General features: G+C 42.1%; 1 protein-coding gene and 1 pseudogene across 4 annotated transcripts in view; one reads left to right on the top strand and one right to left on the bottom strand.

Moving 5' to 3' along the window:
• The window catches only part of CERS3 (ceramide synthase 3), a 100403-nt gene extending 86520 nt beyond the window's left edge, over nucleotides 1-13883 (top strand). For all 4 annotated transcript variants that reach the window (XM_078078958.1, XM_036091862.2, XM_078078957.1 and 1 more), the window contains one exon: nucleotides 13504-13883. In XM_078078958.1, coding sequence (XP_077935084.1) covers nucleotides 13504-13659 — 156 coding nt within the window. In that variant the 3' untranslated portion in view covers nucleotides 13660-13883. The remainder of the gene's footprint in view (nucleotides 1-13503) is intronic.
• On the bottom strand, nucleotides 3809-4295 carry LOC118535553 (cilia- and flagella-associated protein 276-like; annotated as a pseudogene).
• Nucleotides 13884-15751: the final 1868 nt, after the last annotated feature.

Genomic DNA, 15751 nt, shown 5'->3' with positions numbered 1-15751 from the left:
ATTTCCTTAACACGGCTTCCTGATGTCACCCCATCTAAGTGAGCTCCCCAATTTACACATCGTGGTATTCTCTACTTCATAACACTTATAAGTGTGTAGTTATATATTTACTATTATGTGTTTGAGCTCTTAGGGTTTGGTTCTCTCAGTAGACTGTAAGCTATTTGAAGACAGAGACTGGTCTCTGATGCTTTGCACAATGCACGGGGGCTTAAGAAATATTTTTTTGAGCCAGTGGTTCTCAGTTGGGGTGATTTTACCCTCCAGGGACATTTGGCAATCTCTGGAGATATTTCTGATGGTCACAATTGTATCTAGTGGACAGAGACTAAGGATACGTACTGTTAACCCTCCTAATGGGTAGGACAGGCCCCACACAAAGAATTGCCTGGCCCACCATGTCAAGAGTGCCCAGGCTGAGATTCCTGGAATGAATAGATGGACTTCTTTCTCTTTTGGTTGAGTGCACTTTGTGGCGGGTGGTGTTCCCAAATGATTCCTTGCTCTCTCACCTCTCACTCTAACAGAGGAAGTTAGGTTATGCAGGAACAGCCTAAGGCACTATTTCTTGAGAAGCCAAGCTCTACATAATTAGCTGGGTAGCATTTCTTCAGATGTAAATATTGGCAGTTAAAAATTACTCAAGTGATAATGGTTGCCAGCCATTTCCTTTTGAATTCAGGCAACTGCGTTTGGAAAGTTCTGATGAATTGAGAGAATGAGATTGTAGCTTATTGTTCAGTTGGAACTGGGAGAAGACAATTAACGTTTAGAACACTATGACTTTCCATTCCTTAGTGGTCATGTACAGTTTGGGTTGAGAAGGGCATAGCAGGTGAGGTAGGGTTGACCATGCCAACAGTCATTTTTGGTTCATTCTCATTCACTTAGTGACCCTTTCTGTCTGGTCATTTCTTCACCTCTAACCCTCATTGAGTGTTGGGTCTAAGCAACAGACCATTCATGTCCTGGAGGCAGCCAACTCCTGCCCTTCGCACACACCTTCCCCTCCCCTGGAATCAGAGAATCCAAGTTTGAGCCACACGACTTCCCATCTCTAGCTCAAAGCACTGCACTTAGGAGGAAGTCTTCCCAGGTTGCAACACATTGGAAAAGTTTCTTTCAGCTCCATTCAGCGCTACCACACCCTCCCTCCTCAGGGCACAGAGACACTAATGCTTGGATGGTGCGCTTGGGAAAACCGATGGTGCAACTGTCCACAGAAGGAGGAGACTAGGGCTCTGGTAGCTGCTTCAAGAGCTGAAGGAATCAATGGCTCTGCATTATTTTAACCTTTCCGTGGCACGCCAGTTGGAAAACTCTGCTGTAGAGTGGCCCCCACTATATCCCAGCTGCCCAGCTATGGGCCACGATAAGGTCATGTATTCCCTTTTGGATGTGGGCTGGTGGATTGGGGTTGTCTAAGAACAAGTCATATTTTGTCTACCACTAGAGAAGGGCAGGTGAGATACTTTGTGAATTTTCCTTATTCAGAAATCTCGCCAACAATGGCAATGTGGCTCCTCTGAGCAGAGGAAACACCACTGTCCCACAAGAACTATGTTAAGTGGCTGTCAAGAGTCCTGCTGCAGAGAGCTCTAAGTCGTCAGGGGGCTCTGGGGACCCAAACCTGTGCACTGCGTCTCAGGAGGCCAGCCTGTGTGGCACGGCCTGGCTGACTGCTGTGCTCCAGCATTCTGAGGTCACAGGTGGTGGCTACCCCATGGGCCAAGCCAGCGCAGAAGCTAGATCCTGGCCATGGAGATTTGATGCAGTTTGGAAGTGGCTGAAGACAAGAGCGGAGGTCTGTATCAAAGAGCGCCCCCACCCCGCCACCGCCACTGAGTGTGATGGGCTGGGAAGCAAGGTCTCCCGGCAGGGCAGGACTGAGGATGATCTGGACGTTTTCGCCTGGAGCAACTGAGTGAATGGAAGTGCCACTTGCTGAAATATTGAAGACTGGAGAAAAGTGGTGAACGAGGAGACCATTTGATGGGACAGTTAGGCCACTGAGAGGAGATTGTCTAGCTATGATCATTTGAAGCCAGGGAGAGAGGTGCACACTGAGGTATAAACTTGAGAGTCATGGGGTGCCTGTGTGGCTCGGTCAGTTGAGCATCCAACCCTTGGTTTTGGCTCAGATCATGATCTCAGGATCGTGGGATCAAGCCCTGCATTGGGCTCCACGCTCAGCATGGAGTCTGCTTAGGATTCTCTCTCTCCCTCTCCCTCTGCCCTTCCCCCTGCTCCCTCTCTCTCTCTCATGCTCTATCTCTCTCACAAATAAATAAATAAATCTAAAAAAAAAAAATGGGAGTCAATTGCATTTAGGTGGGATTTAATGCTGTGGAGTTAGATTCATTCATTCACTCTCTCATCAAATAGATACAAGTGTCTACCGTGTGCTGGATGAAATCACCTAAGAGAAACAAGGAAGAAAGATGGTATATTCTGGTACACCCCAAGCCAACCCATTCCCCTCTCTCCCTCTCTCTCTCTGCCAAGAGAACCACTAAAGCTGCATCCTTCCACCCATGCTTTTATATACCTATTATGCTTGGGTATAGTCACAAACATTAGAATATTGCGTCCGTATTTTTAAACTCCACATGAATGCTATGATCTAGTATATATGATTGTGCAACTTGCTTTCTTCATTCATCACATTCACATCGATATATGTAACTCTGTAGATCAATTCATTTAACTCCTATATAGTATTCCATGAATCAGATATTCCACACTGTTCATCCTCCTGTTTACAGCCAATTCTACCATAAACCTTAAATCTGTCTCCTCGGGAACATATGTGAGTTTCTTGGTAGGATTCCCAAGTCAAGTTTAGGGGATGCTGCCAAACGATTCTTCAAACCAAGCATATGAGAGTCGCTCTTTCCCCACATCCTCACCAACTTTTGGTTTTATCAGACTTTTCAATATTTACCAGTTTGATGAATGTGAGATTGTATCTCATTTTAGTTTGCACTTTCCTGATTACTAAGATTGAGCATTTTGTATAGTTTATTAGTCAGTAATGTTGCCTCTCCTGTGAGTTGCCCCTTCAGATCCTTTGCCTGCTTTTTTGTAACGCTGGATTTTTTTCCCTTAATGGACTGTATAAGTTCTTTGTTGGATGCTAATATTTGAAACAAACTTTAACATCTCAATTTTAATACACATTTTCTGGGCTATATACTTTTTTTTTTAAGAGAGAACGAGAATGGAGTGGGCGGTGGGAAGGGCAGAGGGAGAGAGAATCTTAAGCAGGCTCCATGCCCAGCAAGGAACCTGATGGGACTTGATCTCACAACTCTGAGATCATGAGCTGAGCTGAAATCAAGAGTCACATGCTTAACCGACTGAGCCACTTAGGGGCCCCTGGGCTGTATACTTAATCCTCTGCTTTACCATGGTTATTTCTTAAGTGTTGCTTACCTAAATCCTAGTGGGTGTTTTGGTTTTTTCTTTCAAAATAATTTTGCATCTTTGCCTTGTTAGAGTTGTTAAATTTCCAGCCATAGCATCTAAGGCCATTTCCAAAGAACGCAATATGTAGCAATTTTGAGAATGCACTAATTTTAATGGATTTAACCCCGAAAGCAAATTACATGTATGAAATCAAATCATTTTCTGCATCCATCACAATTTGATGATTACCACAGAGTCTGGTACATTTTTAATTAATTTTTGGGTAATACAGAGAATATGAAAGAAAACCATGCATTTTTTTCCCCAGCACAATTCTATTTAATAGAGGTGGGCAGCAGGATGTTCCACCATGATTAATTAGTCCAGGGGCCTGTCAACATTAGGTAGAGAAGAAGCCACCATTATTTTGGGAGTTGCATCCATTGGTGGCTGCAGTGTGAGGGGACACTATGGATCCCTGGATGCTGGGGATAGACTCTTTAGGGTTGATCCAGTGTCTGATGTTAGCTTGGGAAGTGATGGAAAGTGGCAGGGAATTGGGTCTTGATGATTCCATGAGTATCCTGGGTGGTCTCCTGGTGTAAGAGTATCTCACTTTTGTTCTTGAATGTCCCTGTGTGGTGGTTGTACAAGACTGCTAAGTGGAAATCCAGATCATTCTTTGGTATCTCAAGATCAAAAAAATAAGCATCCTGCCTCATGGAGGTGACTGTGGGAGTTGAGCTGATCCAACTCCAGGGTTCCTGTTGCTGAGCAAGGTGAGCTGGGTTTTTATATGGCAGTTTCTTGGGAGCCTGGAGTTTTCCCAGGAAGGTATTATCGTTATCCAGTGGAGGGTGCTGGAAAGGGTCTCTGGTGAAAGGCATAGTAAAATGTGGAGTGAGCTGCTGGTGTGAGGGCGAAAACCATGCATTTTTATCAAGAGCCATGCAGGGTGATCTAAGCTCTGCGGCCACTAAGCTGTGTCACTCAGCTGGGGTGGGATGAATTCCTGTAGCTTTTATTTCACCTGGAAAATGAACATTTTTGACAAGACACTCTCTAGCATCCACCTAGCCCTGACACTGGCTTCTTCTCTTAGAAGCTCATTTTTAAAAGCCTGTAAGCCCTAGCAAAATGAATTCATTTTGAATTAAGGAAATTAGATAGATTGATGGCAGCAAGTAAAATGAAAAAAAGCCATCCATGGAAAATAGAGCATACGGTTGACCCTTGTACAATACAGGTTTGAACGGCACGGTTTTGTAATTGTATTTTCTCTTCCTTATGATTTTCTTAGTAATACTTCCTTTTCTCTACCTTACTTTATTGTAAGAATACAGTATATGATACATAGAACAAATAAAATACGTGTTAGTCAACTGTTTATGTTCTTGATAATGTTTCTAGTCAACAGTAGACTGTTAGTAGTTAAGTTTTTGGCTGATCCGAAGTTATACATGGAGTTTTGACTGTGCAGGGGGTCAGTGCCCCCAACCCACATTTGTTCAAAGGTCATCAGTATTCTAGTTTACACTGGTGAGTTGGAGTAGTTTCAAAAGCAACTTTTGAGTCTGGGTCTGAAATTCAAGAGGAAACCTGTGTATGCAGACCAGTCACAAAAATTGGGAATCGTGAATAAGCCAATCTTAAGGCATGTTTTCAGCAACTTGCATCCAAACCCCACCAAACGTAAGAGACTAGGTACTACTTTGACTTGCACTCAGGATGATAGGGTGCTGGGGCTGTGGTCTTGGTCCTGGTATTCTGTGTCCAAGAGATATGACCCCACCCAAAGCGAATTACCATGTGATATTACAGGTTCAAGCATTTTTTTTTCATGAGCTCCCCGAAAGGAAAGGAGAAATAGCAGAGGCTAGAAGGGTGTCCATTGCTTTGGGGGTATTCCAGTACTCGGATGCTTGAGTCTCTGAACGTGAGTCAGTTCAGCTCTGTGACCTCACTCCAAGAATCTGTCCTTCAAAGGGGTATTTTGACATCAGCATGACTTTAATTGAAGAAGGTTGGTTTGGTCCCAATGTCCCAATTTCTCCTTGTGTATGGGACGACTTTAGACTGACTGCCAATCTCCCTTCACAGTGACTATGATTTCAACCCCTCCTCTGACCACACATGTTCTCTGCCATCTTGGAGTGCCAGGCAGATGACCTTTGCCAATATTGATCCCTTTTAGTGATGTGGGGGCTCCAAAGCCCTGTTACAACTAGCGACAAGGTCTCTCCTACATGGATAACTTGTTCTTCATTCTTTTCACCATGATTTTGTGTAAGCAAAGGTTGTTGCCGGATGAGAAGGGGCTTTGCAAAAATTATATCCATCCACTTCAATCATGGAATGAATAATATTGTTAATAACGTGTTCTAGAGGGCCCCGGTCATCTCTGGAAAAAGTTCAGTTGCATACTAGATATCTTTGCTAATTCTAGAAGAATGTTATCTAAAGTTATCAAATATTAATGTACCCTCTGTAATGGCAACTGCTGAAACCCTCACCGAGGGGACGCCCAGTTGGACAGATCATGGTGAGCAGGTGAGCTGCCGTATGCTTGGACAAGTGTGAGGACTGAACCCAGTAGCTACAGCCCTTTGGCTGCTGAAGCCCAGATCCAATTCATTCTTCAAAGAAGGTTCTGGATCCTTCTTTATGCTTGCATTTTCTTGGGCCTTTAATGATTTGTAGGAGGGTTCTGGGTCAACATTTGCATGAGACAAGTTCTACTAGCCCAGTGACAACTAAAAGTGGGGGAAGGAGCGGGTCTGGTGTGCAGAGGACAGCGAAAGGGAAGGGCAGTGCAGGGAAAGAAAGTGGCTGATTCCAAGAGAGGGACTCGCTACTGCTGTATCAGCAAAGTCTTGGCACTCCATCAAAGCAGACAGGTAGTGTTCCAGAAAATACGCTGGCTTGACCTTTAGCAAGTGTTTAGTTCCTTGTTCCACTAGAGCAAACTTGACTTGTTTCTCATGTCTGTGAAGTGTTGTCGTTACGGGGAAAGACTTGCAGCTGTGAAAAGGTGCCCTGCGGAACATGGATTAAAGCTCCTATCTTAACCTTGCCTGATTTCGGCTATGTGGGAAAGCCTCATTTTTCTGGCGTACCCAAAGCCAGCAGGTTTCAAACTGTGCGTGGCAGACCAGTAACACATCCGCCATCAGCTTCCAAGGTCTCGACCATCATTGTTGTAATTGACATGGAACAGAATAAAACATGTCAGTGTTTGTCTCACATAGTAAAAATAACTAATTAGGGATGCTTTTCATTATTCAAATTTTATGCTTCAAAGTCAGTCCTGCTGGTACCAAGGGCAGAGTCAGAACAGAGTAAGGAGGTATGATGAGAGAGCTGGTGCTCTGCTCAATAGGAGGGGAAAGGCAGCTTTCTTATACGGACAGCTGACCTCAAACAGAGCCCAGGGTCTGCCTCCTGGGTGTCCCTGTCTCAAGGGTTTGTGCAAATGACTCCAGCAGGGGTCTGTAGAGCACTGTGGTTCAGCTTCTAAGCTTAGAGTGGGGTTCTCATCCTGTCTGCCTTTCTTAGCTGTGTGGCTTTGTGACGCTGAGCTCTGAGACTTGTTTTCTCTATTGTACAGTAAAGAGAGTGGTTCCAATGTCCTCAGGTTACCGTGAGGAGGGAATGTTATCGTTCATCCTAACTGCTTAGTCTAGCACCCAGCATGTGGACATTTATAGCATGAGTGTCTACAGCAGCTTTATCCACAGTTGCCAAAACTTGGAAGCAGCCAAGATGTCCTCCAAGTAGGCGAATGTACCGATAAACTGTGGTACCTCCAGACAACGGAATATTCTTTAGCAATAAAAAGAAATGAGCTCGTAAGCCATGAAAAGACATGGAGGAAACTTAATGCGTATAACTAAGTGAGAGAAGCCCATCTTAAAAGACTACATAACTCTGTGATTCCAACTATATGACATTCTGGAGAAGACAAAGCTATGAGACAGTAAAAATATCAGTGGTCACCAGGAGTTGGGAGAGAGGGAGGGGTGAATAGGTGGAGCATAGAGGATTTTTAGAGCAGTGAGAAAAAAAACTCCCTTTAAGGTTTTCATTGCTGTTATGGTTTTATTATAGATGGCATATACAAGATAAAATTGAATATGAGGTTTTATCAATATTTGAATACCATGCAATTTCCAGTTTATATTATTTAAGCTTACATAATGTGTAACCACCTATACATCCATCTAACAAACTCTTACTATCCAAAAGTCCTTTCTGAGTTGGATTCATCATCTAGGGCCGTGGTTCTCAATCCTATTGGACCCATACCCCCTTCACTAGCCTGAAATTAAATTCCCAGGTAATATAACTCACCTATAATCATAATTTCAAAAAGCAATAGAATGGGGGCGCCTGAGTGGCTCAGTCGGTTACGCGTCTGCCTTCAGCTCAGGTCATGATCCCAGGATCCTGGGATCGAGCCCTGCATCGGGCTCCCCGCTCAGCAGGGAGTCTGCTTCTCCCTCTCCCTCTGCCCCTCTTCCCTGCTCATGCTCTCTCTCTCTCAAATAAATAAATAAAAAATCTTAAAAAAAAAAAACAATAGAATGCTGCAACTGTAGTAGAGAAGAAATATAATGAAAGGCATTTCAGATAAAATCTGCATTTCACATGTAATATGTGTGCTAGACATCACTCAAGAGCGTACCGAGGTCAACAGGTGCTGTGCTTGTTCACGCGAAGACTCGATGTGACTGCGGCAGCTGTAAGCACAGACTGACGCATGGCATGTTGTACTGGGGACTCAACTGTCACCGCTGGTGTTGTCTGTCATCGGTGACATGGCTTTCTGAAATAGCGAAGCTCTGAACAAAACAAAGTATAGCCTTCCTTTGAATTGTATACATAGCTGCATTCCTGGAAAATTGAGACTCTATTAAAACCAGGCAAGAATTACTGTGCTTGAATGTAAAATGGCATTAGGCGCTGGGCTTGGATGATCATAAACGGGGTTTCACTTACACCAAGGTCTGGCAGGACACTTGGATGTCATGCACGTTGTAGGATGGCGGGCATCCCTAGCCACGGCTTACTGAAAGTCAGTAATGCTCCCCAACCCTTGTGACCATTAGATGCCATTAATTACCAGAAGGCTCCATATGGTCCAGGACCCTTTTCTAGAGGTGAGGGTGCTGGAGATGTGGCCTGGGGTGATGGGGAGCATCCTCGAGGACCACTTTATGTCTCAGTTGAAGCTGCTCCTTAAGTCCTGGAGAAATGGGCCAGTAGATGCTGGTCTGTTTTTCTGGAGGGAAATTCATTTCTTTGTTCTGACTCAGATTTCCTCCTTGTTCCCTACAAAAATCTTTGGAAGAAGAAAAAGGAGACCCAGGGGGCACGGCCCATGAAAGCAATCGTCAGCCAAACAAGGCTGCTCCCTGAAAGACCCCATCTGCCTTTCTCCATTGCATCTTTAACTGATGAGACACCAAGTTTATTCCTCAGCGTTTACCATGGGCCTTGTTTATTTTGAGACCCTTGCAGTGTTGTTGTGGAAAAGACCAGATTGTACAGAGAAGAGCCCATGATGATACATTTCTGTGATTAATGCAGCAGCACGTGTGTACATTGGGTTTTTTCAAAAGCCGTGTTTGCCTTTAGATTGTACACAGAGGACGTATTTGGTTACATACACCTGGAGGTTGTCAGGTTTATCTGTAAGGCACAGAAGGAAAGAGTACCTCAGGTGGCTCTGGCTGGCAGCCTGAAAGATGCTGTGTCAGGAACCGGTCTCCATCTTCCGTTTTTTTTTTTTTTTTCTTTTCTAGTCTGGGCTTAATAGAGATGTTTGTGAACTGGTTTCAAGGGTGTGGGGTCCTGTTCCACAGTGGCCTTGCCCAGAGCCTGAGTACTCAGTATTGTTCTAGTAATCCATACCACCTTTTATCTTTTGCAATGAAGCCTGACCCGTAGCCATTTCGTCTCCCTTCCTTAGGGGCGATATCATTCTTCTGGGAGTTTTCCTCCCAGAATTCCTTTGAGAACACCATTAGAGAAGAGGAGGAACCTAGACCTCTTCATTAAGAACTGTCCTTGAAGGAGTCCCTGCATAAAGAAAATAGAAAACGTCCTAATCACCAACAGTAAAAATATCTTGACAACCAAAAGTCCTACACGAGTAAGACTTTACTTAGCAAGCGCTCATTGGGAAAACCATACTACTTGCTTTCTGAAAAGGAATACTTTCAAGTTTGATTTTTAAACATCATCAGTAAAATTGACTTTTTTCCCACTGGTGTAAAGTTCTATGAAGTTTAACACAGGTATAGATTTATGGAGCCATCACCATAATCAGGATATGGGATGAGTCCATCACCCCAAACCACCCCTTCCTTCACCCTCGTTCCTGGGTTGTCTTTTCAAGAAAAGCATGTAAATGACATTAGTATGTCATATGGTAGGTATCCTTTGAAAACTAATTTTTTTTCCACTCAGCATAATGCCTTTGAGATTCATCCAGCTTCTTATAAATGTCAACACTTTGTTCATTTTTACTGGTAGGTAGTATCTCATTGTACAGATGTACTGCTGTTTATCCGTTTACTGATTGAAAAACATTTGGGTTGCTTCCAGTTTTGACAATTATGAATAGAGATGTTATAAACATTTGTTTTGTGTGAACATAATGTTCATTTCTCTAGGGTAGGTTCTCAGAAGTGGGATTGCTGACATATACAGTAAATGTATGTTTTACTTTATAAGCAACTGTCAAACTATTTTCCAACCGTCTGTACCACTTTGCATTTCCATCAGCAACGTGTACGAGTTCCTTCCAGTCACTCTGCATCCTTGTCAGCACTTGATAGTGTCCGTATTTTTAATTTTAGTTATCCTAATGGGATTATAGTTGTATCTCATTGTGGCTTTTTGCATTTTCCTAATGGCTGTTGATGTTGAACATCTTTTCATATGCTTATTTGACATCCTATATCCTCTTTGAGGGAATGCTTATTTTAATATATTTTGCCCATATTTCAATTGGTTTGTTTTTTTCTTATTGTTGAGTTTTGACAATTCTTTTTTATGCATACGTGTCAGCCGTGGGGTTGGCGAGTATTATCCCCTAGTTTGCAGCTTGTCTTTTTATTCTCTGAATAGTGTCTTTTATAGGACAAAAGTTACATTTTGATGAAATCCAGTTTATTAGTTTTTTTTTTTTTAACAGAGTTTGTTTTTTGTGCCACATCTCGGAACTCCTCACCCAACCCAAGGTTATGGGTTTTCTTCGAAGAAAAGCTTTAGTCTTGTATTTTGCATTTAGATCTATGATCCATTTTGAGTTGGCTTTGTATAAGGTATGACACTTAGGTCAAAGTTACTTTTTTGCCTATGGATTTCTAGCTGTTCCAACACCATTTGTTGAAAACACTATTTTTTCTCCATTGAATTGCTTTTGCACCTTTGTCAAAACTCAATTGGCCATATTGGTGTGGGTTTATTTCTAGATTCCCTATTCTGTTCTGTTGATCTATGTGCCTGTCCCTTTGCTAATACCACCCACTTTTGATTACTGTAACTTTATAGTAAGTTTAAAATTGGGTAGTTGGAGTCCTCTGATTTTATTCTTCTTTTTCAGAATTGATTTAGCTATTCTAGTTTCTTTGCCTATACATACAAATTTTAGAATCTGCTTGTCTCTCTGTACAAGAAATCTTGCTGAGATTTTCATTGATATTGTGTGGAATCTGTAGATCAGTCTGGCAATAATTAACATTTTTATTATGTTTAACCTTCGGATCCATGAACATAGTATGTGTCCCCAATTATTTAAATCTTTCATCAGAGTTTTGTAGGTTTTACATGCAGATCCTATACGTGATTTCTTAGATTTATACCTAAGTATTTTATTTTTTGAAACTATTGTAAATCTTACAATTAAATTAAATTTAAATTTCAGTTTTTAATCAGACATTGCTAGTCATGTTAGTTTCCTGTGGCTGCTGTAACAAAATACCACAAACTTGGTGGCTTAAAACAACAAATTTATTCTCTCACAGTTCTGGAGGCCAGAAGTCTACAATCAGACCTGAGCTGAAATCAAGATGTGGCAGGGCTGTGTTCCCTCCAGAGGCTGTAGGGGGAGTCTGTTTTTTGCCTCTTCCAACTTCTGGTGCCTGCGGGCATTCCTTACTCGTAACCATATTACTCCAGTCTCTACCTCCATCTTCACATTGCCTCTCTCCTGTGTGGAATCTCCTATTGCATATCTTAAAAAAGACACTTGGGATGGCCTTAGGGCATACCTGGATTATGCAGGATAATCTTCTCAAGATCCTTAACTTAATCATATCTGTAAAAACTTTACCATATAAAGTAACTTTCACAAGTTTTAGGGATTAGAACCTACTATCTTTGAGGCCACTTATTCAGCTTACTATATTAGTGTTTAGAAATCAAGATTGTGTGTGTGTGTGTGTGTGTGTGATTTTGTATGTTGACCTTGTATCATGCAACTTTGTGCTAACCTCACTTATGAATTCTAGGAGCTTTCAGTAGATTCTTTGGGATTTTCTACATAGATAATCATGTCATCTTCAAATAGGGATACTTTTATTTCTTTCTTTCCAATCTGTATGACTTCTATTTCTTTTTCTTGCCTTATTACATTGACTAGGACTTCCAATACAATGTTGTATAGGAGTGGTGAAAGTAGATATTCTTGCTTTGTTCCTAATCTTAGGGGGAAAACATTCAGTCATTCATCAGTAAGTATGATGTTAGCTTCTATTTCTTCTTAAGATGCTGCATTTTTTTTAATCATGAGTGGATATAAAATTTTGTCATATGATTTTTTGGCATTAACTGATATAATTATATGTTTTTCTTTCTTTAGATTATTGGTAGGATGGATTACATTCATTGATTTCTAAATATTGAACCAGCCTTTCATTTCTGAGATTAATCCCACTTCATTGTGATGTATTATTATTTTTATACGTTGCTGGTTTTGATTTGAGCTATTTTGTTGAGGTTTTTTAATGTATATACTCATTAGAGATATTGGTCTATAGTTGTTTTTTTCTTATATTGTCTTTTTCTGACCTTGGTATCAGGGTAATTCTGGAATAAACTGGGAAGTATTCCCTCTTCCATCCAATGGAAGAGATTGTGGAAGTTTGGTGTTATTTCTTCTTTATATGTTTCATAGAATTTGTCAGTGAAAACTTCTGGGCCTGATGATATTCTTTCTCAGATTTTTAGCTAATTTAATTTTTTTCACAGTTCTATGACTATTTAGGTTACCTATGCCATCTTGGGTGAGTTTTGGCAGTCTGTAGTTTTTGAGGAATTGGTCCATTTCATCTAAGTTGTCAAATATATATGCATAATATTGTTCATTGTATTCTGTTGTTTTTATAATATCTGTACTATCCATAGTCTATTTCTCCTTTTTATTTTCTGGCAAGTTGTGCCTTCTCTTTCTTTTTCTTTGTCAATTTTGCTAGTGACTTATCAATTTTATGGATCTTTTCAAAGAACCAGCTTTTGGTTTTATTGCTTTTCTCTATTGTTTTTTCTGTTTCAATTTCATTGATTTCTTTATTTTTTCTTTCCTTTTGCTCGCTTTGGGTTTATTTTGCTTTTCTTTTGTCTAGTTTCTTAAGGTGGAAGCTCAAATTATTTGAGACTTTTCTTCTTTTCTAATATAAACATTTAATGCTATAAATTTCCTTATAAGCACTATTTTAGCTACATTTGACAAATTTCAATATACTGTATTTTCATTTTAGTACAAAATATTTTCTAATAACCCTTGTGACTTACTCTTTGATCCATTGTCAAACGTGTGTTGTTTAAGTTCCAACTGTTTGGAGATTTTCCTGTTTTTTATATTGATTTCTAGATTAATTCCATTATGATCTGAAACATACTTTGCATAATTTCAATTTTTTAAGTTTGTTAGGATTTATTTTGTGACCCATGATATGTTCTACCCTGGTGAACATTTGGGTTTTGAAAATTGGGTTTTCTTTCTGAGTTTGGGATTTGGGTTTTCTTATTCACTCAAGACTCTTTCTGGAAGGTTGTCACTCACAGCCCATTCTTTCCTTTCTCTAGAATATCCAGGATGTGAGGAGTGAGGATGAAGATGAGTATGAAGAAGAAGAGGAGGAGGAGAATGAAGAAATCACCAAAGGCAAAGAGAGAGACTGTTTGAAGAATGGCCTCGGGGCCAACAGGGACCTTATTCCCAACGGTCAACATGGCCATTAGCTTGAAGCCCACACAGCTCCAGGTGCACAGTGTGCTATGAGGCCTGCCGGAAGCCAGAGCTGCTTCCCACTCCATGCCTGTGGCCTACAGGAGCCACAGGGACCCCCGATTCTGCCCTTCGCTCTTTTTAACCACCACCTTCCCCCCTCCTAAGATGTATTTAACAAAATGTTGTTAACTTGTGTTAAAACGTTAAATATAGCACCCCTATGGATTTTACTGCAGTTAGGACTCCGACTGGTCAAAGATTTCAAAGATTTCTCCAGAGAACCATTTTAGTTCAGTTATGTTCATTTATGCATGTGAGACATGTGCTTTTTCCAAGAGCTCACTTGGTTGTAGGCCGTTTCACCTTGCCACCTTGCTCACCCTCGGGATGGCTTGAGAAGTGCTAGGTAACCCACTTTTTCAGGTGTGTTCAGCCACAGAGAGCAGCTGAGTCCCTCCCAAAAACCATGAGTTTGAGGAGGCAATGCAGCAGTGGCGGAAGGAGCAAGCCAGGGGACCAGGCTTCCAGGGCTCACTGGCCACTCCCTGCCGTGGGCACTTCTTTAAACCTTCCAAGCCTTGGTGCTTCATCTCTCCGATGGGAATCATATTTGCCTTGCCTACCTCCCAGAGTTGGAGTAAGGATCAAATGAGATAATAGAAGTGAAAGTATATACTGTCCACTGTGGGGTGACAGGGACCTGGCCCTCTTCTTACTATGATTCCGGCTCTGTTTGGGAGAGAGAAACCTGGTTAAACCTGGCACTGAATGGGCCTGAACAAAAAGCGCAATCTTAAAAAATTCCTTTTAAGTGTGTCTGGAGATATCTGGAAATGCAAATATCCAGAAGGCTGTTTCCATTTTATTTGGTAACTGTTTGTTAGCTCCCCAAGGGTGATTCTCAAATTCCCCCAAATTCTCTGCCCCCAGCCCCCTACGGCCCCCCCCCGGCCCCCTCTCCCCCCCCTCCAGCCAAGGGAAGCAAGACTGGGCCCCATTCCTTCTTGTCTTTTGCTGGCCTCTCCCTTGCTTCTTCTCTAAGAGGGAACTTGCCTTCCGCTGCCCTGAGCCCCTCCTTCGGGCCAGCAGAGCTGCCCAGCCAGCACCAAGATCCATCTGGGGGCCAGTCTGGGGGAGTCAGACCCAGGGCAGGCTGCTCACCGAGCTATTATTTCCCAGAAAACCTGAACCTTTGGGGCAAGACGTGCATGCGAGCTCCTGACCAAAGGGAAATCTTGGAAACAGAAAGAGGATGCTACCTTACTTCACCTCTGCTATCCAACGCAATCAGACCTCATAAGAGTAAAACAGAACAAAACAGAAGACTAACACCCCTGAGAAATGTCCAAGGACAAGCATTAGTCAATGATGGTTCCTGGGGCTTCCGACCTCTCTGGGAAGACAGATTCGGATAGGGGGCTGGCAGGTCAGTAGCCCGCTGGCTGGCGGCCCCCAAAGGGGGCACGTCTGAGCCCAGAGTGCAGGGCAGACCTCAGAGCCTTCAGGAGCCGCAGAGCCTCGTCGGGGTGGAGCCTGAGCAGAATATGCAAACACCACCCCGGATCTCTCAGATTCTTGAGCCACATTCTGCACCTTTATCCTGTTTTGCTCTGGGGCCCATATTATAAAGCCCAAGGGGAGCCAGCGCTGTGGGCATGCCTAGTAAAGGCACCCACATGGGCCCCACCAGATGTGGGCTGCAGCTGCCAGAGCAGGAAGGGCTGCACAACGAAGGTGTCTGCGTTTTTGGCTTTGTTTTTGTTTTTGTTTTTTTAAGAAAAAGATGTTTTTAGAACCTTCAGAGTAAACCCAGACCAAAGCAAAAACCCTTCAGAATTCTTTCCTCGTCAAAAATCTCTTTTTGAGGAATCGCTAGAACAACAGAAAAACATATATCAAGTTTTCTCTGCATGGTATTTGCTGTTATGAGTAGAATAACATATGCATTATATGTATAATGTTATGTTATAAATCGAAAAGGCCTCCACTCACTTTAGGACATAGCTCTTGAGTTATTATTAATATTATATTATTATAATTATTTTTGGTGGAAGAAAAGCCAATTGAGACATTATTTTTTAGGTTTCCAGTTAACAGACTGTT

The sequence above is a fragment of the Halichoerus grypus genome, chromosome 8 (assembly GCF_964656455.1).
Source record: "Halichoerus grypus chromosome 8, mHalGry1.hap1.1, whole genome shotgun sequence".
Lineage (NCBI taxonomy): Eukaryota > Metazoa > Chordata > Mammalia > Carnivora > Phocidae > Halichoerus > Halichoerus grypus.
Note: the sequence above shows the minus strand (reverse complement) of the source record. Positions and strands in the feature narration are given on the sequence as shown.